At 42.6% G+C, this 24,594-nt stretch overlaps 1 protein-coding gene across 6 annotated transcripts; it reads left to right on the top strand.

Moving 5' to 3' along the window:
- Positions 1-205: 205 nt before the first annotated feature.
- SCOC (short coiled-coil protein) lies at positions 206-23,245 on the top strand. Of its 6 annotated transcripts, XM_043512831.1 has the most exons (5): positions 209-580; positions 9,240-9,407; positions 19,818-19,889; positions 19,984-20,067; positions 20,769-23,245. In XM_043512831.1, the coding sequence occupies exons 1-5, from the start codon at positions 517-519 to the stop codon at positions 20,909-20,911; spliced, it is 531 nt and encodes a 176-aa protein (XP_043368766.1). In that variant the 5' UTR covers positions 209-516; the 3' UTR covers positions 20,912-23,245. The 6 variants fall into 6 exon arrangements, with proteins under 6 accessions (XP_038256114.1, XP_043368766.1, XP_038256116.1 ...); XM_038400186.2 differs by lacking the exon at positions 9,240-9,407 and having other exon boundaries at positions 206-580; XM_038400188.2 differs by lacking the exons at positions 209-580; positions 9,240-9,407 and adding an exon at positions 18,157-18,356.
- The last annotated feature ends 1,349 nt before the right edge of the window (positions 23,246-24,594 follow it).

Consider the following 24,594-nt stretch of genomic DNA (forward strand, 5'->3'; position numbering starts at 1 on the left):
TTGATGGGACTGCTCATGTAAGTAAAATCACTCATATGTCCAAATATTTGAAGGACTAGGCTTTCAATCTGCAGCTCCCAAACCTGATCATTGCATTTGCTTGAGCTACAGGTAAAATTATCTGTTTGAGCTCTTAAAGTTGGGTTTTCTCCTCTACCTCTTCCTGTCTTGAAAAGAAAAGATAAAAGAAAAGAAACCTCATTATGCAGAAAGTACAGTACTTATCACACAGCCAGTCTGAAACAATAGTGTTTGCTCTGCATGTATCTGATCAAGCTGTTATAACTCTTTAACTTTGTAGTTTAACAATTTCCGGGAAGGAGCTCAGGGTTCAGTCAAGAGATCACACTGAAAGAAAGACGTGTATAGTTACTGGAAGGATCAGGTAGCATCAATTTGGTGGATGGAATCATTAAAGATTTAACAAGAGATGTCACATGCAAGCTGAAATATGGGTGACAAATGCCACTGTTCGATGCATTTGTGAAACAAATTTGTTTGAAAAACTGAAACAAAATGGAGGAGCCTCTGGAAGAGGAAGACAGCACTTTCACCAACATTTCCTTGGCAGATGATTCAGGTAAGAAGCCAGTCATTTGATTATGACTATGATTATGATTATGATTATTAGAACACAACAAATTTTAAGGCTAAACAATAATATTAGGTAATACAAGTAGTCTGTGTGCGTGCACGCAGATCTCTCATTACTCATTATCTGCTAGAATGTTATTTTTAGGAAATGCCCTTGAGTAAACTTTTCTAGTTGTTTAGTTGAATAAGCCTTGTGATTTTAATAAAAATTAAGATTTTTCTGGGGAGTTGTGGAAGAAGTCTAAATAGTGTATGGGTGACACGTATTTCCAGCTGGAAATTGTGTAGCCTTCCACTAGGAAAAAAACAGTACGTTTGTTAGCTCAGTAGCTGTTACTGTGAAAAAAAAAAAAAAAAAAGAAAAGAAATACCCATTGAATACAGATTAGCACCATAATCAATATACAGCAGATAAAGGTCACACGAAGTGTCACAAATTAATTAGTGACTGGAATGACATAATCTATTCAAATCCCAACTGTTATGCATTTAATTGTTTTTAAAGAAACTGTAAGGGTACCTGCTTGTGGACCAAAAATTATTTGGAAGGAGGAATAGGATATTTCTGTTTATGGGAAAAATTTAATGTGTTATACCATGCATATGTAGTAAAATTATTAAAGAGGACAAGCCAGATTCTCAGATGGCATAAATCAGCATGACCTCAGTGGAACAATGCTGATTTACATAGGCCGGAAATGTGGCTCATTGATTACTGTGTAGCATGGCCCATTTCTTCGCATTCTATCATATGACTCTTTATTATAACATTTTATTTTGTGTAGCGTCTTTTGTTCATACTGTCTCCCATAATTCAGACTTTTAGAATCTGATTCTCTACCAGCATCATATAAGTGTGATGGAGCAGAGAATCAGACCCTTAAGTATAATTTTATTGCTTTAGAAAGCATGCATCACTATATAGCTAGGAGTTTATATGCAAAATTAAAACTATAATTTACATAAACTCATGGGTGGCGTGTTTCGGAGGCTAAGTCTCCCCAAAATAAAACAGGCTGGCCTTGCAGGGGACAAATGCCGTACACAACACAGGTTACCTCCCTGTAGAAGCGTGCCGGTCTGCTGCCTTTGTGCCATGTGCAGTAGCGCCAGAAGCTCCCTAGAAGTGGGGGCCACTGGTGCCCAGGCTGTGGCCCCACACGTACTTCGCCCTGTCCCACCTCTTTCTCCCAAGGCCCACGCTTACTCCGCTTCTTCCCACCCCTGCTCCATTTCTTCCCAAGGTCCATGTTTGGGTGGGCTACACAGAATGGAAGGGTTGGGGGGCATGTTTGGGATTCATTGGCCACAATCCCCATGCAGTGCAAGCCCAACAAGCCAATGGATTGTTTCCCCTGCCACAGCACTTGGGGGTGTTGGTGGGGGGAGGCAGGTTGCCCAGCAAAGGGACGGGGAGAATGGCAGCCTTTGTTCTGTGCCCTAGGGCAGCACCCATTCAGCCCAGCACAGCTCTTAGATGGCTGGGATGGAGGGGCTGAATTCCTGGTCAGCTGGGGACCGGGTTGCTCTTCCCCAGGCCAGACTCTGCAGGGAAATAAAGAGGGGTGGGCAGAAGGGGGATTCAGAGGATCGGTTAAGTGGCTGTCTAGCACTCCCCACCTGCCCAACCCTTCCCCCCACACTATACCCCCTGCACAACCCACCCACAATACCTGCCTACACAACCCACCTACACACACTATAACCTCCCACCTTTTTCCTGCCTTAAGGACAAATGACTGTGGGGCTGGGGGGGGGGAGCGGTCAGAAAGGAGTGAGCTGTGGGCAGGGCCAGGAAGAGGTGATGCGAGGGCGGGGATTCGGGGCAGGACCATGGTCTGGGTGCCGGTAGCCCCCCCTCTTCTAGGGAGCTTCTGCACTCATGGGCCCCAAATGAAAGACTCATGCACCATCTATGCATAAACTACCCTCAATAAAATGACTTTATACTTACATGGGGCAAATCCTGCAGTCATAGAGGATCCCCTGACAGTGGACCAACTGCTGTTCTGCTGGGTAATGGGGTACAGGACGTCAGGGTAAGGAGCAAAGAGTATACACATCCCCTGCATAGCAAGGAATACTGTTTCGTGGAGGCCTCTCATGTGGTGACATGGTAAGGACAGGCCAGGGATGGAGCCACAGAAACATCATCTAGCTTTCTGCCCTTTGGTGGGGATGCATAAGGAACATGTGGTATGTCTACAATTGCACACTAAGTCCTAATTTATGGGACCCAGGCTTTGGATTCAGTGTTTCCAAGCCGTGCTTGAGCATCCACACTGCACTATAAATCCAGGTTTACAACTGCTGGACCCAGGTCTCATCGCTGTGCTAATGTGTCCATACTGCACTACATAGACCTTTTTTCAGAGTAGCAGCCGTGTTAGCCTGTATTCGCAAAAAGAAAAGGAGTACTTGTGGCACCTAATTTGTTAGTCTCTAAGGTGCCACAAGTACTCCTTTTCTTTTTACATAGACCTTCTGACTCAGCTCTGTGGCTTGAGCTGTATCCATACCGCAAAACGATAAGGCTTGGCCTTGAGTTATAGTGGGACTTGGGCTCTGACTCACCTCCCTAACAGGGGTCTGGGACCCAGGTCCTGAGTGCCTGCTGACCCTAGTCAGACTGATGTGTGTGTGGGCAGAAGGGGGGCTCCGAGTCAGAGACCTGGCTTAGTGTGCAGTGCAGGCATACCCACAGTGGCTCCATGATTTAGGGTAATCTGCATCTGCCCAACACCCACCTTCTCAGGCTGGACTAGCATATGGATTCTGGCCTTCCAAAGGAGGATCTCAAAATGCTTTAGAAATATTAATGAAGTAAGCCTCACAACACATTTGTCAGCAAGGAAAATATTATCCCCACTTTACAGATGAGGAAAGGGAGTTCAGGCCTACGTTTTTTAAAGTGTCCACTGACATTGGGTGTCTGTGTCATTTTTCAGGTGCCCAACTTAAGACCCTCATGGCCTCATTTTCAGAGAGGCAAAGCACATACATTTAGTTGAAATCCATTGGTGCTACAGCACCCAGGATCTGATTTTCAGAGGTGCTGAGCTCTGACAGCTCATTAATTTGAACTAGACGTAGTTGCTCAGTACCTCTTCAAATCACATCCTAAGCATCTCGAAAGTTATGCTCTAGATACTTGACCTATGTGACTTGTCCAAAATCATACAGGAAGTCTGTGGTCACATCAAGAACAGAGGCCAGTCCTGTTCTTCAATACCAAGACCACCACCAAGTCCCCTGAGTGGGTAACACAAACAAAGCTGCTGCCACCATCTATAATACTGATAGCTAACATATCATTTGTCAGTAATTAAAAAGCCGTCATATATAAACACCCAAACCTGGAATTAAACATGCTAAACTAAATAAATATGCTTTGCCTTGAAAGCTGAAGTGTGCTACATTGGGGCTCTGGTGGCCCATGGAGAGGTGTGAATTCCAGAGCTGGGGTCCCTTAATGTGACAGGTCTACCACTGACCCCAGAAATTTTTATTCCAGCAGGAGTCAACAGCAAGAGCAATAATTAATAATAGCACAGGAGAGAGAAATTAAGAGATGCTGAACAGGCAAGACAGAAAAGTGATGTTTTCAGACAAGATTTGAAATCACAGGGGAACAGGGACACAGGCGTGCTATTCTAGGAACAGTCATATGATTCAGACCAGTGATCCATCTAGTCCAGTGTTCTGTCTCTGCCAGTGGCCACCAAATGCTTCAGAACAAGATGTAAGAAACCACCTAACCCCTAGTAGATAGATACTGGTTTAAACCCTGAAGCATAAAGTTTAATATCACTTCCAAAATTTATGTTAGCATTAACTATCATAACTCTGGAGGACAGGAACCGAGGAAGAGAAGGCTCTTGTGGCTATAGTGGTAAGACTGGTGAGAAACAGAGATGAGGCCAATTACAGATGAATGGGGAAAGAAGGAAGGGAATAAGAGTGAGACAGGAAAAGTTCCAAGAAACGAATTACAGCCAGTGCAAGGAGGGAGCAAAACCAAAGTGCAATTTGAAACCGGACCCTGAAATGAATGATAAGCGAGTGGACTTTGCTTGAGCATGAGCGGATGTGATTGCAGAAGCAAATGCTCCAGTAATTAAGTTTAAAGTCTGATCACAGAAAGACACTCATCTTAATGAACTGTAGCAAATATTTTTGCACCAATCCTATCAGAAATAAACAAAAATAAAGTATTTGAAGAAGACAAATGTAGCTACAAAAAAAATATTGTGCTAAATGTGTGTGCTACCTCATAACATATCAGACCAATACACACAAACTGCAAAAACGAGGAGTCTGTGGGTTTTTTACCCACGAAAGCTTATGCCCAAATAAATCTGTTAGTCTTTAAGGTGCCACCAGACTCCTCCTTGTTTTTGTGGATGCAGACTAACACGGCTACCCCTCTGACACTTCTAAAAACTGCAAGTTTACATGTCAAAGTTTCTTTAGTATAAACATAGCAAAAAGTCAGGGAAAACTGTGGCTAAGCAACAGGGTTACTGATTCTGATTGACTGAAAGCCATGAATATATAATATCTATTGCTATTTCATAACAGCTGCATTTCTCCATTTTGGTGTTAAAACCCAGATTTTTTTAATCTCATTTTTAATTTGAATCAGACAACTAATACAAAATGGTAGCAAAAAGATAAGCTTCAGCGGCAGTATAGTAGCAGCACAGACATCTAGGTGTGTTGAGAAGCAGTAATTAATATTTGTGAAGCGGTAAAAGTACTTCCTCCTTTGGGTAAAGAAGTAAAGGAATACCTTTTCTTTTACGTACTAACAACACTTTACAAATTTCTCAAAGATGTTTACAGACCCAACTGATTGTGTAAAGTAAATAAAGACAAAATTTCAACTAAATGGTGAGACCAGCACTTATGGTTAATTATAGAAGCTAGCATACTGCCATTCTGTACACTGTGTTAAAGGCAACATGAGCTGGAACAAACATTGGATTTGTGCTTGTTTACTTCTTTACAATGTATAAAGAAGGCTCAAAGTTTTTTCTGGTTTGTGGGTTGGTGTTTTATATATACACATGTACATACAAGAAAAACAGGGTAAACAAGAGCTGAATTTCTAATGGAAAAAAATTGGACATGAAAAACAAAACCCTTCTCCATAGACCTTTCAGGCCTTCGTTATGTTGTACTTCACAAAGAAGCAAAAAGCATAAACCTACTTCCCCCTCATTGTAAGGTCACCTTTAAAGCTTTGGTGAGCTATGACTCATTGAAAGTCTTCTCACAAAACACAGCAGCACAAGGGCTACATTAGCAAAATGCGAAGACCATGCCACGTACTTTATGTTTGTCATCAATAGCCTGAAGATTGGGGGGAGAATCAGTAGGACAAAATTTTTAAAAACTGGATGTCAATTTGTGCATTGGGAAAAATGCACATCCAACTGTCCTGGGTGAACAAAATGGATTATTTTGTATACAAATAGGTTCTTGGCAAACAGTTTGAACATGCAATTGTCATATCTGTGTACACAAATGAGGGTGAATGCATGCACACATTTTCTCACATGCAGGTGGAACTCCATTTTTTGAAAAAATCTTATTTAAATGGTTTCATCATCATCATGATCATATTCCTATTACACCTCTGGCGTTTAGGGCAATGACAAAGCTCCTCTACTCCTGTCTGTTTCTGGCAAGTCTTTCAATGGCTTCCCAGCTGTGCCCCAGGTTTTTCAGCTCAGCTTCCACAGCTCTTCATTCTTTTGGTTGGCCTCGTTTTCTCTTGCCTTCAGGTGTCCATCTTATTGCTACTCTGGTGATGGAATCAGTTTCCATCCAAAGTACATGACCGATCCATCTCTAACGCCTCCTAGCAATGATGGTGCTCAGATCCTCTTGGCTGCACTGTGCCAAGAGATCTTGGTTTGAGATTGTTCTGAGCCAAAAGATATGGAGGATTTTTCTGAGGCAGGTTGTATGGAATAAAGACAGTTTGGACATGTCATACTTTCTCATTCCCCAGCATTCTGCAATATAAAGTAGTGTTGAAAGTACACAGCTCTGCTAAATCTTGAGTTTGGTTTTGGTGTTGCATTTTGAGGATTTCCAGACTGTATTTAAGATGCTGAAGGTGTTCCTGGCTTTATTGATTTTGTTCCGGATGCCCTGGCTTGTTCCACCATTCTGGCTGATGGTGCTGCCCAAGTATGTGAAGGTTTCTACATTGGTGATAACATAATTCTCTATCCGTACTGGAGACGGTGAGGCAATATTAAAAGGTCATGATATCTGTCTTATTGCGGTTGATTTTCAGTCCAATTTGCTGGCTGAATAAGTTGAGTCGAGTTGTTTTTTCTTGTATATGGTGTTGGGCACGTGATAGGAGAGCAACATCATCTGTGAAGTCCAGGTCTTCAAGGGATGAGAAGAATGTCCATATAATGTTTAAATTAAATGGTTTACTTAGTGTTAAAGAGAGGAAATATAAGCAGACTATAAGCTCATTGGGTCAGGAACTGTTTCCTATTCTGTGTTTCTACAATGCCTCCCACAATGGGGCCCTGATTGCAATTTGGACCTATAGGTGCTACTGGCATACAAAGAATATAGAATAATATGAGACAGATCATTACAATAACCTGAGACACAGAACTCATTCATTCAAACAATAGCTTGATTTTGTTTGACAAATAAAACTGTCATTATGAAACTATTATGGATAATATTAATCAACACTCTTTCTGTTTTTGGTACAGGTCTATTTTCTTTAGCTGATACTGTCAAGTTGTATGAAGGTACCATGTGTTACTTACAGCATTCTTTATAGCTAGTGGCAAAATGTAATAATAATTGCATCGCATTCTGGCAAAAGCAGCATTACTTGAAAATCTTCTCAAAGGCCATTTGTCATCTCTGTAGATAAAGAAAAGACTTGACATTAGGGACCTGTAGTACTTAGCACTGCTAGTAAAAAGTATCAAGCAGTTTGTATTCCTTTTCATTTCCCCACCCGTGACAATACTGGTTAAACAAGGAAAAACTGCAGTCTAAAAAGTGATGTGCCACACTCTTTTCAGAAAATGTACAACAGATCCTATTGTCGATGAAAATGGAGCATTCATTTCTGTTCTAATGGGGAACAGTGAAGCCTGTGTTGTCAGTCAGTGGAAGCAGACTCCTCCCGTGCCTGTAACATTGTCAAAAGAGAAGTGAATAATTTATTGGTGTATCCTATGCATCACAGAAAAAACCATGATGCAGACACAAGTTTTAGAATAAAACACCCGAAAGTGTTCACCACCAGTAGGAAGTAACAAGCTATATTACTGTTTGTCTGTTGTGTCAGGAGTCAAAACATGCTGAGATTCTGTCTCTCTTTCTAGTCATAATATAATTGTACATATTTATGCACTCAAATAATCTTGACTATTAATGATGCTTTATATGCTGAAAGATCATTGCTATTATATGGAAAATACTCTTTTCAGTGAAGCTGAATAAATTAATTCCTTTTGCAAGCAATGTCAGCTAGTTTTAGGAAATCTTAATTGGAACTTGGGATACATGTAAGTATAGATAATTACTTTTGTACAGTGAAACTTGCTGTTCCTGTAGTTGAAGATAATATGGGCTACAGTACCATGAATACCTCTCCTGGTCTGGCAAAATGCCTTAGATAATATTATAAAGAAAATTAATAAGAAAGGGATTAGTACTGGTTCTTAGTTACATGTAAATCAGTTGTGACTTCAGGGTCACTGATGTCTTGCTAAAAATTATATGGTCTCTCTCTCTCGCTCTCTGTGTAAATCTTCAGTCAGAAAATCCACTTAGCTGAAGTAAATGATCTAGTGTGCAATGTAAAAACAGTTTTAATAAACAAAGAGGCTGAATAGTGGAACATTACTTAAGGCAGTGTTTAAGTGGAATAGTGGAACATTACTTAAGGCAGTGTTCAAGTATTTCCAGTAATAAAAAGAATCCTCTTATTTCTTCTTTAAACAGCGCTGAATAGATATTAGTATCTTGGTGTGCTGCTTTACAAGACAGAACAATCAATTTTCAGCATATATGATTAGTAATAAAATGTTTTCTTCAAGATAAAGGGCACTGAATTTCAGAAACAAAAATAAACTAGCAAAAGTCTATGAACATAGTTTATGCCTAATCTCTCAACCTTCTGGTGAATGTTTCAGACAGTCTCTACTACTCAAAAACAAATAACCAAAATCAAGGATGACTAATTTGCACTTACTCATATGCAAATAAATATCTGCCCTTTTGATTTTGTTCTTCTCAGTGAGAGGGGAGCCAGGTGGCAGCTAGGGTGACCAGATGTCACTATTTTATAGAGAAAATCCCAATATTTGGGGCTGTGTCTTATATAGGTGCTTATTACCCCACTCCTCCTGTCCCAATTTTTCACCCTTGCTATCTGGTCACCCTAGTGGCAGCAGATCTGCTTCTAGGTTCTCGCCAAAGGGTAGTTAATCTTCAGAAAGGCAAATCTGATTGGATGTAGAGATGGGTATGTAGAGATGGGTATGTGGATGTAGAGATGACATCATACATGTTACTCCTGGGGGAATTCTGCACCACTACACACAGGCAAAATTCATGTCCCTCACAGAATATTTTTTTCTCCGCAGAAAATACATTCTGCTGGAGAGGCACTGCATTTATACCTTTTACCCACCAGGAGCTGCACTGCTGCCCGAACAGAAGCAGCTGCTTCCGCTCAGGAGCAGCCAGCCGCAGAAAGGAGAGAGGGACGAGAAGAAGCTGTATTACTCACAGTGCCCTGCCTGTGGGGCCAGGTGAGGAGGCCTGGGATATAGGGGAGATGGACAGCATGGGGCACATGGGGCTGCTGGGGGTGTGTGTCATAGACTGGAGTTCAGAAGGGCTAGCAGGGAACAGACTGGGATGGGGGCTGAATGAAAGTGAGGGTGCAGGGATACATGGGAACAGGGGGTGGATGAGTGAGGGTGCAAGGACACATGGGGATGGAGGAGGGGGTCAGTGAGTGGGGGTGAATGAACACATGGGGATTGGAGGGGTGCAGGGACATATGGGGACAGGCGCAGATGTTCCTGGCGGAATGAGAGAGGCTAGGGGTCAGCCAGAGACTGCATGTGGGAGGCTCACCAACTCCCTCACAATCCCCAGCCCCCCAAAAAAACTGTTCCATACTTCTCTCACCCACACCCAGCAACCCTCCAGTTTCACTCCCAAGCTTCTTCCAGAAATCACTTCCTTCTCCCTCAGCTCGTCTGTTACCCCATCTCCCCCAAGCCTTTGCACCGCATCTGAGGGGTGTGGAAATATGTTTCTGTGTTGTAGTTTAAATGAATTATTACTCAAAGTTCTGTATGAATTTGCCTCGTAAGGAATCTATTCGTCAAAAAACATTTCTTGAATCTTTTTTGTTGTCTGTATTGTTACAGACATACTTGCTGACAGGTATTTTAAAATAAATTACCTAAATAATTGAAACTGGCATGATTATATTGTGTTATTTTGACAATTAAAATATGCAGAATGCAGAATTTTGGAGAATTTTAAAATATTGTGCACAGAATTTTTAATTTTTTTGGCACAGAATTCCCGCAGGAGTAACATGCATGTGATATGTTACCACCTCAGACGAAGGTTTTTAACCATCAGAGGAGTGAAGTTTTGGAATAACCTTCCAAGGGAAGCAGTGGGGGCAAAAGATCTATCTGGTTTTAAGATTCTACTTGATAAGTTTATGGAGGAGATGGTATGATGGGATAATGGGATTTTGGTAAGTAATTGATCTTTAAATATTCAGGGTAAATAGGCCAAATCCCCTGAGATGGGATATTAGATGGATGGGATCTGAGTTACCCAGGAAAGAATTTTCTGTAGTATCTGGCTGGTGAATCTTGCCCATAGGCTCAGGGTTTAGCTGATTGCCATATTTGGGGTCGGGAAGGAATTTTCCTCCAGGGCAGATTGGAGAGGTCCTGGAGGTCTTTCGCCTTCCTCTGTAGCATGGGGCATGGTTGACTTGAGGGAGGCTTCTCTGCTCCTTGAAGTCTTTAAACCATGATTTAAGAACTTCAATAGCTCAGACATGGGTGAGGTTTTTCATAGGAGTGGGTGGGTGAGATTCTGTGGCCTGCGCTGTGCAGGAGGTCGGACTAGATGATCAGAATGGTCCCTTCTGACCTTAGTATCTATGAATCTATATCAGACTCCCTTTACCCATCAGAATCAGTGCAACTAATCATAAGAAAAAATAACAACCAGACTATTTTGTCTGATATCCCCCAAAGGGAATACTTATGTACTGATTATGACAGTATTTCTTTTATAAAGGGATCAGCACTGTTGCTTTTTCTGGCAAATTTATCAATGTAGGTGATCACTATCACCTTCAGTGTACTCCTAGAAAGTATCTAGACAAGATCTTTGTGCTACCACTTTTGAAAAGAAAGAAGTGACAAATTTTATGTAAAGAGGTTAGCAAAACATTGTGGGCTAATGAAGTCAGAAGAGTTACACAACGGATTTATTTGGTCTACTTCAGTCAAAAGGGACACAGTCAGTTAATATTCCAAAATGTACCTTCCCTAAAAAGGAGAGTAAGTTCCATATAGAAAAGGAGTACTTGTGGCACCTTAGAGACTAACAAATTTATTAGAGCATAAGCTTTCGTGAGCTACAGCTCACTTCATCGGATGCATTTATTGAAGTGAGCTGTAGCTCACGAAAGCTTATGCTCTAATAAATTTGTTAGTTTCTAAGGTGCCACAAGTACTCCTTTTCTTTTTGCGAATACAGACTAACACGGCTGCTACTCTAAGTTCCATATAGTGTCTAATGCCAAGGAGCCCTGTATGCAGGGCATTACTTGGAATTTATTTTGCATTAAGCAAGGTAAATGATTGTTATTTAGTAAAATATAACACCATATGCATGTTAGGTACTCTACAAAGTCCCTGCCCAAGAGAGCTTCCAACCCAAAGAGCCCCACTGACTTCACTTTGATTCTGCCTGCACAGTTCACAATGCATGACTGGGGTCTAAGTGGACACAACCTATTAATGAGATCTGGGGGAAGGATGTAAAGAAAGAAAAAAAACCAAGTGACAGAGCAGCTGTGTCTAGCAGATATGTCGGTTTCACTTTTTTTAAAATGTACTTTTTCAATTTATCATCTATTTATGTAACACTTTGCTGTTACAAAGTTGTTGGAGTAGGATTTGCAGGCATCCAAACAAACTGTATCCCTTTAAAATCCTCAAGATTTTTTTTTTATTTATGAACTTGTCATAGACTATGAAAATTTAAAAAGCAAACAAACTTACCCCAGTCTTTGTTCTGCTGAAAGTGTTGAAAACATAGTCCATCTTCCAGTTCAGCTTCCTCCAACATAGCTAGCTCACTGCCACTTCAGTTTCTTGAAAATATCTTTCACAATGTTGCTGTAGCCATCTTGGTTCCAGGATATGAGTGAGACAATTTGGGTGGGGGAATATCTTTTACTTGACCAAATGCTGTTGGTGGAAAGGACAAGCTTGCATGCGGCACAGAGCTCCTACTCAAGTCATTCCCTTGTCAGCCTTTGGGGGATCATCTGTATTCAGGATGGCAGGCAGACACAGGCAGACTTTTTTTCCACCAAATGCATCCGATGAAGTGAGCAGTAGCTCACGAAAGCTTATGCTCTAATAAATTTGTTAGTCTCTAAGGTGCCACAAGTACTCCTTTTCTTTTTGCGAATACAGACTAACACGGCTGCTACTCTGAAACCAGGCAGACACAGATGATCCCCCAAGGTCTCACAAGGTAAGGACTATGCCACTTACAAGCTTGTCCTTTCCACCAATAGCAGTTAGTGCAATAAAATAATACCTCACCCACCTGGTCTCTCTAATACCTTTTACAGTACCTTCACTTACCAGATCTGCATTCTGACGCATACAGTTGGTATTTAACAGCTTGCCCCTTATTGGTTACATAGTTACACATATGTTCTTGGTTCAGATCCCAAGCTCCTCCACTCTACTCTAGCATTTAAAGATCATCATCATAGCTATTCTCACTATGTATTCACCAAGGAAATATTTCTCTCCTCCATCCCACACGTATCTCAAACAGATTACTTAAGTACAGAAGAGTCAAATGTCCACCCTCTATTCTCTTTTCATGCTAACTTCGAAAACACTGAACAGAATCAGAAGGCTTTTGATGCGAAAAGTTGCCGAGTACTTAAGAGACTAGTCTAGGACTTCCCTGCTCTGTTACAAACTTTCTATGTGATCCTGGGCAGTCACTTAGTTTCTCGGTGCCTCAGTCCCCCATCTGTAAAAGTGGGATTATAGAGGTGTTGTGAAGACAAATACATTAAAGATAGTGATGCACTCAAGATACTACAGTTATAGGGACCATACAAGTACCTACAAAACAAATATGATTCAGACTACCAAGAGCTAATCTAGCTGATTGTGCTACAGTAACACAGGCAAGGAAACATTTGCCCAATTCCCTGTGCATCTTTAAATAACTTAATAACCTAATAATGAATTCTCCATCATCTCATTTTCTGCATCAGCTGAGGCCTAAAACTATACCATTTTATAAACAGAGAAATGTAAGCCTCAGATACGATAAAACACCACAAAGCACATTTGCCCTCCCAAATGATCAGTTATGTATCAAAAATAGACATTCTGATAGGATCCTACCCCAAACTCAGCAAAGTAAAACAACCCCTGACAGCACCCCACACAACAAAATGGAAAAAAGGCAAGGCAGAATTTCCAATGTTTTATCCAACATGATTTTATAATTCAGACAACTGACTGGTCCACAAAAGAACAAGCTAGAATAATGGTCTAAGGACATCTATTATTACAAGCAGTTACATTCAGTCATAGAAAGAGTCATAAACTAATCAAGGACTCCATTGCAAGCCCACTCCATCTTAAAAAAAAAACAAAAAAACCTCTAGGATTAATTTATGAACATTTTTACAAAATAACAGCATCTACCACAGGCATTTTGGAGTCTTCCCCATTGTTCTCCTCCTCCTTGCATTTTTATAAATGTTATTAATGGTTATTAAACCACTAGTTTAGATGGAATTTACTTGAGACTAGTTTGGAAACCTAGCAATTATACCACACCAGTGAACACTGTAATTTGTGCAAGAACCAGGTCTTTTGCACTTTAGAGGCCTGTGAAGTGCTGAATACCTTATCTTATACCTTCAGCTCCCATTCATTTAAGTAGGAACTGAGGGTGTTCAGCATGTTGCCCTGCTGAAATAGCATACTCAGACCCAGGAGCAGAAAGGGGGCAGTGTTTTAGTTAAATGAAACCCCATGACTGATTAAGGAGTGGCACTGCTAGGATCCAAAGCTCCCTGTCTTAAAACAAGGAATAATGGGAGGGAGAAACTACTACAGCTTTGAAGAGAAGTCTCCCTCAGGTAAAAAAACACCTGTAACAATTTTTTTGTTTGTGGACAAAAAGGGAGTGGTTTTTGCCTGGTAAACAAACTCCACATATGCACACATACATATGCAAAAGCCATCCATGGTCTTGAGTTTAGAAGGAATTTAATTAAAAACAGGAGAAATGGATTGTGCTGGTGGTTTTGTTGTAGCAGTGATACACTTGGTCTATGCCAGAGATCTAAGATGACTCTTGGTTGCCAGGCTGGCAGCATAACAATGGCAGCATGCAAGATCATAGGGAGAGAGCTAGCTTCTGTCATTCTACTAGTAGCACTCGCTGGCCAATCAAGGAGTGCCACTGACAAGCTCCAAAGTCACAGCTACAGTACTGGGGGCTTGTTTGCAGGGATTAGAGAGGATTAGAGAGGATTAAAAAATACCAACCTTTTCTAAAAGCAAACAGCTTGCAGCAGCTCTAATTACAAAGGCATGACAGAGAGGGTGAGGATCAGCCATAAATCCTTTCATATTCTGAAAGACTTGTTCATTTTTATATAAACTGTTGCTTGTTAGGTAAAAAGAAGAGTGGGTTTTGTTTGTTTTTAAAATTAGCACAGCATTTAGGAGGCATCCATCAATATGGTACAGTACCATGGAATACTTTCCAAGGTGTAAATACAGCAGAAAACACACTTCCCCCGAAAGGGAGTGTATAGTCCAAGACACTCACCTATATACTCATGTGGCACAAGTTATCTATCTATCACCAGGTACTTATGTGCTGTCCCATCCCCCTTGAAAAAACATTTTGGTGTTTGAGATGGCTAAACTTGAGGTGTCAACAGATTATAAAACAGGAGAGTTCAGAACCTTCACTTAGTTGTATCCGACTTCAGATTTTCTACATTGCATTTTCAGGATGAGACTTGAAAGTAGAAGCAAAACCAAACCAAACCAAAAATCCCCCAAAACACGCCAGTGGATTCTTTAGGTCCAAAATGACTTTAGTGGGAGCCGTGTATGTGCATTCAAGGACAGATTTTGGCTGAAACACACTACAAGCTATCAAAAGATTTCCAATCTAAAAATTCTAAATTGCTTAGGCACTTATACAGAATATCTTGCAGACCATACCACTGACATTAATGTCCACTCTGTGGCAGGGACCATCCTTTTGTTCTGTGTTAGTACAATCTACCATAACACGGTCCTGGCCCATGACTAGGGCTCCTAGCTACTACAGTACTAAATGTAACAATAATAATAATATTGGAAAAGTGTTTTTACATGGAAATCTGTAAGAAGTCTAGATGACAAAAGAAATAATCACAAATTTGCGCCTCTGCAACATGTAGTATTTGTATTTGCCCTATTATGTGATTATGATACATTCTAGCAATATTTTTATGGTCTCAGAATACTACATTATCAGGTTGTATTAATTTGAAGTTATTAATAGAAAGAATATTAATAATTAATGGTTACATGCATTCAGCTACACCCTATTAACCTAACTTTAATAAAATGGCATTTCTGTACCATTAACACAACAAGTGATTGTGCAATCTACAGTCTAATCAGAAAAAAATATCTAAATGCAAATAAGAACTTTCCTGAAGCTATTTAAAAGAAAAGAGATCTGTGCCAAGCCTAACAAGACACTAGTCTCTCTTACAGCACCATTGGTTCTCATTTCATTGGTAGAACTGAGAGGTGAACCTGATTTTGGGTGAAGGCTCAGACTCAAACATCATAATGCAGCATCACCATGTCACCATATACAATAATTTCATAGGCTTTATAGAGCACTATATACCATTGAAGTATTGTACAAACATTAACAAAAATAGTAATATAATTTGAGCTTCATAGCAGTCTCCCAATCAGTGCACTCTAACAAAATGCCCTCATCTCAGATCCTATGATACAAGTGTAAGAGAAGGTGCACTCACCCAATTTTGGGTTGGTCCACTAACTGAACCAGTTCCCAACATAAATTAAAGAAGCCTGATGGCTGATCTAATTTCTGCTGACTACAGTTTTGAATGACTATTCTGGCAGCTGGGTCATAAGAGATCCCTAACCATGCCCCCTCGCCAATCCTTGTTTGGGAAGCTGGGAGAGCTGCAAGGTGCTACAGTGTCTCTAGGTCACAGCAGTTTTCAACCAGGGGGCTGGAAACAGGATTCAGGGGGTCTGTCAAGCAGGACAAGAGTTGGACTTCCTGGGGCCCAAGGCTAAAGCTCTGGAGGCTCGTAGGGGCTGACGCCCAGGGCCCCACTGCGTGGGCTGAAGCCAAAGCCTGAGCAACTGAGCTTTGCAGGGCCCTGGACAAATGCCCTGCTTGCTACCCCATTAACACTGGCCCTGGCTATTATATGCATAAAAACAGTTGTTGTGACACAGATGGGCCATGGAATTTTTATAGCATGTTGCAGGCAGGGGTGGAGGGAGGGGAGAAGAGGAGGGGGCTTGGAAAGAAAAAGGTTGAGAACCCAGCACTCTAGGTCACCTGAGGATTCCTATCTACCTGGAGGAATCCTTCAGTATTGTCTAAGCCAGCCTTAGGACAGTTTTCCGTCCAAAGGTGCCCTATCCAGATCAGGATCTGGAGCCTTGATTGGAACTCTCAGAGTAGCTGGCTTCTCATTTGCCTGATAAACACAGGTTATGAGTCTCATCTTGTGAACATTTACTCCTGGGTAGAGGACCCACTACTATGAATAGTCCCATTAAAGTAAATGAGACTACTCACAATATTAATACTATACTACTTCAGCACTTATAGAAACATAAAAATGTTAATAAAATCTAACAGATGTGCATAAAAAGCAATAGAAGTTCAAATGGTTTGGGAAATAGTGACTGATTCGGATAAGTATCCATGTTTAGCCAGAGATGAAATCCCGCAGATGCCGCACAAGTGTCCCTCAGTACCTGATGCAAAGGACTGTTGTACCTTGGAGATACACCTTGTGATTACTGGCACATATCAGAAACACTTTTAGAGGGTGGAGTGCTACTTAGCCTTTATCCCCATTCAGAGCTAATTTGCACGTGCCTTTTACCAAGGCAGCCAGGGGAACATTTTGCATATGTAGTACTGCCACCTCAAGAAATCAAAAATAATGGGTTGACCCCCACCCCAAATAATGAAATTAGCCCATAAAATCATGATTTTTAAAAAATATTCCAAGTAATATTTTTAGTATTTTGACTTTGTAACCTCTCTATTCCTCCACCAATATGTGTGTGTGATAATTTCAGACTGAAAAGTCAATCTTTAATGAACTCAAAAAACACACACCTGACCCTGCCTGTTCAGATGAAGACTCTAGTACTTACCCTCTCCTTGCCCCTAAGATAGGGGAACTGCCATCCATTTCCTATTGGTTTTGACCCAGCAGCAACATTTTGGTCACAACCAATTTCCAAGAGTTGGCACCACCACCTTCCCCCTGATGCTCAGAGGGGACTCCCCTTCCCCACCCCCAGGCTAAGGGGCGCTGCCATCTGATTCCTCCATGTCCTACCCCACTCACTATCCTCTGCACCTCCTCAGCCCCCTACTGCATCCCCCCTCAAACCACTAAATTTGCCTTCTGCTCCCCCTCCTTTCGCACTGTCCTTGCTGCTCCCCACAGTCCCTGTGTCTGGGCAGCCCCTGAACTACATTGGCAGCCGTTCTGCCTGTGGGCTGGCTTCAGCCCCTTGACGCCCGTGGGCGACGATAACGACTTTTGCCAGGGCAGCTGGCCGCCCCATGCGGATGGGCTGCCGGGACAGGGCAGCCCCGTGCTGGTTCCAGCCCCGGGGACAGTCACAGGACACGGGGCCATTGCAAATAAGGGGAAAATTCATGAGTGGGCGCCTTTCCTCGTATTTTCAGGAGACAGGTTAAAAAACACCCCAAGCGGGCAGCCCTGGGACACGGCTCAGGCCTGCGGCGCGCCGACCAGGGCAACGCCACCCCGCGCGAGCCCGCCTGCCGCAGGAGCAGCCCCGCCCAAAGCGGCAGCGAGCCTCCGAGCTCCGGCGCGCCTCTCCCCCGCCCGCTTTCCCCAGCCTCCTTTTGGTCTCGCAGGCTCCTCCCCCTCTGGGACATCTTAGCCAATCAAGCAAAGCGCCAGAGTGACGTTAGGACAGCTGTTAGCTCCCTTTGCTTATTTGCCGGTCCTGCGGAACGCCCCGCCCTCCGGAGCGCACCCATCCCTCCCACCCCGCCTCCTCGAGGGTCTCTGTTCCGTTTGTCGGGTGAGCGAGACGCGGTGCGTGCGCACGAGCCCTGGGCAAGACAGCTGCGCAGGCGCGCTGGGGAGAGGAGGCGGAGCGGCGGTGAGTTGGTTCTGGGCGCCGGGGACCGCAGCCTGTCGAGCAGCGGCGCGACTCCGGGGTGAGTGGAGCGGGGTCGCCCGGCTTCGGGGCTCCTAGCTGAGCGCAGCCGGGCCAGCGCCGTGTACGCGAGATTCGGCTCGGCTGAGCGCGGGCGGCGGGCGGCGGGCGGCAGCGGCGTTGGTCGCTGCGGCGGGGCGGGGCCGAGGATACGGTAGGCGGCAGGCCGGGCCGGCGGAGCTGCTCCCCTCGGTACGCGGCCGCTGCTCCGCCCGTCCTGCCGGCTGCGCTGGGGGGGGAGCCGTTCCTGGCGCTCAGCCCTGTGCAGCGCGGGCGGTCCGCACAGCGAACCCGTCTGGAAGGGCCCGTGCCCGGGCTGAAAGCAGGAGCCAGCAGCCCCCAGTGCAGCGTTGAGCCGGTCCGTACAGGGGAGAGGCGCCCAGTGCCTGTCCTGTGAGCTGACCCAGGCCCGGCTGACTGCAGCTATGGTGCTAGTCACTTACTCCCTGTGTGCCCTGGCAGACTAACTACCTGGAGTGCGGACTCGGGGCATGGCTACTCCCGCAGCTGTAGAGCGCTTTGCGTTAAACCCGCCTTGGTAGAGCGCAGCAGGGAAAGCGCTGCAGTGGGTCCACACTGACAGCTACAAGCGCATTGGCATGGCCACGTTAGCAGCTCTTGCCACGGCCAGGGAGAGCAGTGCGTTGTGGTAGCTATCCCAGCATTCAAGTGGCTGCAGCGTGCTTTTCAAATGGGGCAAGTGGAGTGTGACAGGGAGTGTGTTGTGCGTATGGGGAGGGAGAGAGAATGGGTTTGGGGGGGGCGGAGAGCACGTCAGCATGCTGTCTTGTAAATTCAAACAGTAGCAGATCCTCTTCCCACGCGCCTCTCTTTCACACACGTTCCACACTAATGGTTGCTTTGTCTCGGAACAGTTAAGCATGCCGCCTGTCAGAAATGGAGCTTTCAAAGGGCATATCCGCATTCCTATAATGAGTTCAGAACAGTGACACGAGTGGCCACTTGACTTAAGGGGATTATGGGACATTTCCAGAGCTTGATCAGAGCGCAGTAATGCAACACCTCGTTCACACTGACATCCAGGCATTTCAGCCAAAGTGCAACAAGTGTTAATCTTCTCGCCGAGGTGGAGTACCAGGAGCGCTCTAGCCGTGGAGTCAGAGCGTACTATGTGCCTTGCCAGTGTGGACAGGTAGTGAGCTGGGGCGCGCGGGGCTGCTTTAATGTGCTCTAACTTTGCAAGTGTAGCCAAGCCCTAGAAGTGGGACTAGGAATCGGTTTGAAAGCCTCTCTCTGTTCTGTTTGGTCTGTGTGTGAATGGGGCTGGGCAATACTTGACTCACCGCCATAGCCCCTGTAAAATTCACCTCTAAAGATTATTACTGCTCCGTTATAGCAGCGGCTGGTTCTTCTTTTGACGTTATTTTTTTTCTCTTTAAGCAGAACTCCTCCCAGAAGACCTGAATCCAGGAGTGGAAAGTTCCCCTTCCACAATGATGAATGCTGACATGGATGGTAGAAGGCCTTTATTCTTCTTAACTAATATTCGTTAGTGTAATAGCAAATTCTGCCACAAAGACTGCACTAAAGTTTATGTGGTTTATTGCAGCTGTTGAGGCTGAAAATCAGGTGGAACTGGAAGAAAAAACACGGCTTATTAATCAAGTTTTGGAACTGCAGCACACACTCGAAGGTTAGCAGTTTGCCATCCTAGAATGTTGCAAATGTTGAGCAGCATGCACATATTTGTAGGGAGACTCCCTGTATTCTATGTTAACGCTTAATCCACTGACCAACAGGGCAATCTAAAGTACTGCTGTCCATGGCCTTCATCCAAGGGAATGTTTATCACAAAATGCAGAGTAAGATACGTAAATGTGATGGACAGTTACTTCATTGGCACAAAACAACATATTTTTCTTTGATTTAGTGTCCAGGCCCTTTGATATGCTCTCAAATGACTCAAAAGTCAAAGTGGACCTGCTTCAGTAACTTTTCTTTTCGTCATAGACTAAATATGGTGGTGGATGAGCTTATTAATGCTTGAAGTTCTGCAAATTTCTATGGCTGCTTAGTCAGCAGTAGATAAGCGTGTTAGCACCTGAAAAATTAGGTGAATCACACAAAATAAATCTACAATTGAAATCTTAAACAGTCCAGAAACAGAAAAGTGAAGGATAATTAACAGAATGAGATGGTTGGGTAACAAGTCTGCCATATAATAAGACTGTCATGTTGCAAATACCTTCATTTAGAAAGACTGTTGGATGACTCTTATGCTACTGTGGTGTTTCATACTGCATTGTCTTGCAGTTTTACCTTATGTAAAAACTTGATTTGGGTGCATCACATGGTTTAAGTGTGTTGTGTTAAAGACAATTTTTTTTTTAATAGATCTGTCAGCACGAGTAGATGCTGTTAAGGAAGAAAACCTGAAACTCAAATCAGAGAATCAAGTTCTTGGACAATATATAGAAAATCTCATGTCTGCATCTAGTGTTTTTCAGACAACTGACACAAAAAGCAAACGAAAGTAAGGGGTTGATTTCCAGATTACATCATTGTATTGCTGCTGCTGTTTCTGTTTTCATTGGCATAGGCTACATGAGTTAAAATACCTTAGTTTTTGGCTTCTCTGGCTATTTGAAGATTAATGAAAATTATAGACAGTTAAAAACATTATCGTAAACAACTGGAGCCATGAGTTTGTGTATTGTTAGCCTTTGAGCAATGTGCAAATGTAATGTAGAGACTTTATAACTAGACTTGCATATTTGTTTCAAAAATCAACAACGGCATGTCTTGTCAAAACTGGATTCAGTTTGTCAGGTTAAGCAAACATCGGACAGTCAACTACTTTGAAGATTTTAGGATAGTGTCTTGTAGCAGAATAATACAATGATGTGTAAAATGGTGTTAATCTTATTTTAAATGAACACTTAAACTTACTTTGCACCACCTTTTCTTCAGCTCAGAAAATAATTTTAGGTATCTGTCTAGAACACTGTCATTACCCCTTCACAGATGAAAAATTAATATTTTTAACAAGTTAAGGATTTTTATGAACTAGCAGAGATGTGACTGTTCTCTGCAGGATTCGAATGGCTTGCTTGTTGACAAACTGAAGATAAACCCAGCGTAAAAGATTGTAAAAGATTTTGTGGGGACTACTGAATTATGGGAATGTTAAACTATTTACAAGGTGTATGATATCTTTCACACTTCAAACCAGTTTCTTTTCCCTAATTGCCAGCAGTTTTTCTGTTTGCTAATGTCATTCAAGGAGGTGGTGTTACGCCGTCTCAAGAACTACTCATCTTGGCATATCTGCTTTTGTACTGGGGGCTTTGCCAGCATAGCTATATTGTTTTTTCACACCCCAATGGACATGTCTATATTGACAACTCTTTGTAGCGTAGACCTGGCCCTAGCCTCTATGTTGCACTGGAGCAGTGTGCAGGTGCCGGAAGCTAGCCTACTGTTTCAAACTTCATTTGGTGCCCAACCAGTCTCCTTGTACTGATTTCTACTGCCACAGGTGGTAACTTTCAGTTTTTGCACTAATACACTTCTGTGCTATCAAGAAGGGGCAGAAATTGGATGGGATATTCTGGCTACATTAGTAGTTGAAATGCTGTTTCAGCACAGGTTCAAGGGGACTGATTTATGTGACCCTCAGCAACTGTTCAGTTTCCTAAGGTAGATGTGTTAAATGGTCTGCTGTTACTGGGGTTGGGTTCTAGTAAAGGTCAGCAAAGTCTTTACAGATATTTCTAGTGTACTTCAGTATTAATAGTGAAAAAGCAAAAGGTATCTGTATTGAAACTTGCAAATCTCCCAAATGTCTTTATATCAAGTTAGTTGATTTGCTGTGGTTTTATGAATGTTAGTTAAAATATCTTTTCAATAATGGAAATCACTTTTCCCATGCTAAGAGGTAAAGTAAAATGTGTTATTGTCAAGGCTGCATTTCATCACTACTGTGATGGATTCTGTAAAATAAAAAAACATGAAAATTATGTTTGGGTGAGTGGATGTAACTGTAAAGAGTTAAACCAATGTCAGACTGAGCTTCCTTGGCAGCTAAAAGAGCTAGAGTTCAGCAACAGCAGAGTGGTGACACACAAGACCACATCCATGGAAGACTGAGACTGTTCAGGCAATGGGGCCTTGGTGCCTCCCACAACTGTTTAAAAAAAAAAAAAATACACCTGTACAGTTTTAGATGGCTGCTAGCAGGATGCCCAAAGTGAAGCTTCTAAGTCCGATATTGAGTCAGGGCCCTGGTTGTAACAAGGTTAAATTTGTAGAGTGAAGGGGACCTAACATGGCTAGGGCTTTAATCCAACCGCCTGGCCAACATAGTGGCTGGGTCTTATAAACCCGACAGTAATTTTAAACTCCCTTGGGGAGTATCTGTCCCCTTCGTGCTTACTAAACACCCTGTGTGTACTCAAGTACTGGTAGCAAATAGGATTAATCTTTTGGCTAATTACTTATCCAAGTGGTATTTAGCTATAAAACAGTGCCCTGACACTTGTCTTTGAAAAATATATACCTTTGCTGCATTCTCCATAACTGTCCTATGACTTAAGGGATAGCACTACACCCCCTTTACATAATAGGAAAGATCTACCATTGTCACCTGGTTACTAGTTACAGTTGAGCCACTTTCCTAAAATCAAGGAGTAATCTTAATCATGTTTTGTATTAATGTAAGATTGGATAGTGATATTTTAGCCATATGTATATAGAGTAGTCATTTCAAATGTAAACATTTTGCTTCCTACTGTTGTGGCCTTTTAACTTGTGAACATTTTAAAATTGTGTTGTATTTCTGATTTTACATTTAATAAAAGCTTTTGACTTGTCTCGGTTAGGTTTGGAATGTTTTACACATGTAAATGTGGGAGTTAAGGCTGTTTTAAACTAATGTGAAAAAGTTCTACATAGAAATATTAAACAGTAGGCATTGTTAGCATTTGCTACCCACATTGAGTATATAGTATTTTTCAGTAAGTTATCACCATATAGGGCCCTGACAGTGGTTGTCTCTGGGTACTAAAAATTAAATTTATGCATAGCTATCCAGTGAAACTAGTCAGAAATAGAAAATTCACATTCACTTCTTTCCCTCAACTTTGTCAAAGTAATTAACCTAAATAAGCTGCAAGTGCACCAGAAGAAACCTTTCTCCTGTAAATACTTTGCATTGCTGTATGATGTACATAAATTATTTTGTATTCTAAACACTACATTGTGGGTATGAAAAAGGCCCAATCTATTCCATTAACTGCAGTGCGATCAGACTCAAAACATGTCAGATTGGTGTTTAACCATAAATTATCATGGGCCCCATGATTTGGACATCTAAAAACCACACTAATAGAGAATCTAATCAAAACTGAAGAGTGGACACCAAGAAAGCCCTTAAAAATCCTTTTAATTCAGAAACATTACACTTTTAAATAAAGTATATTTTTGGAAGTTTGTGTACCCTGTCTAGGTTCTTAAGCTACAGACTTGAACACTACATAAGTCAACTCAGGGCTAGTGTACCCTAGAAGCGCTACAGTGAGACAGCTGTGCCACTGTAGTGAGTCTGGTGAAGACACTCTGTGCTAACAGGAGAGCACTTTCCTGTCTAAGCAGCAGCTAGGCAGATGGGACAAGCTCTCCCACTGACATAGCACTATCCACACCAGTGCTTAGGTTCCTGTAACTTGCGTTGCTCAGGAGAGTGGCTTTTCTAAAGAAGCCTAACCCTGCTTTTACAACTTTGAAACAGCTACAGCTCTCTCTTCCAGCTGGTTAATCTCTAGATCAGGCCTTGGAACACTGGTTACCTCAAAAGGAATAAAAATTGAGGATAAGGGGTCTGAAGTCTCTGCACTGGAGGGGGGACCTTTTCCCTCCTTCTCTATGTAGTCTCCCTGTTGCCATGGAAAATGTGGCCTTCCCCAGTGATTCTGTCCTTGGACAGATATGGAAGCTGTGGGAATGGGGATCCCAGGCTCAGGAAGAGGCTATTAAGACTTATCTCTTCCCTGGCTCCCAGTCTTAGTGAGGTAGGCTTACTTTCTCTCTGCTCAACCAGCTCAGCGTGGATGAGACTTTCCTCTGCTGAGCCAGTTCAATATGGATGATGGCACACAAGCTAGAAACTTCACCTTTACCCCAGGCAAATGCCTCATGGACAAGAGGGTCAAGCAATGGGGAT

The sequence above is a fragment of the Dermochelys coriacea genome, chromosome 4 (assembly GCF_009764565.3).
Source record: "Dermochelys coriacea isolate rDerCor1 chromosome 4, rDerCor1.pri.v4, whole genome shotgun sequence".
Lineage (NCBI taxonomy): Eukaryota > Metazoa > Chordata > Testudines > Dermochelyidae > Dermochelys > Dermochelys coriacea.

What these genes read in the sequence shown, in the direction of transcription:
- SCOC (XM_043512831.1), top strand. Translation starts at nt 517, where the DNA reads ATGGAGGAGCCTCTGGAAGAGGAAGACAGCACTTTCACCAACATTTCC. An exon ending in TTCCTTGGCAGATGATTCAG is followed by an intron (nt 581 to 9,239) that starts GTAAGAAGCCAG and finishes TTTTCTCCGCAG; the next exon opens with AAAATACATTCTGCTGGAGA. An exon ending in GATGAATGCTGACATGGATG is followed by an intron (nt 19,890 to 19,983) that starts GTAGAAGGCCTT and finishes GGTTTATTGCAG; the next exon opens with CTGTTGAGGCTGAAAATCAG.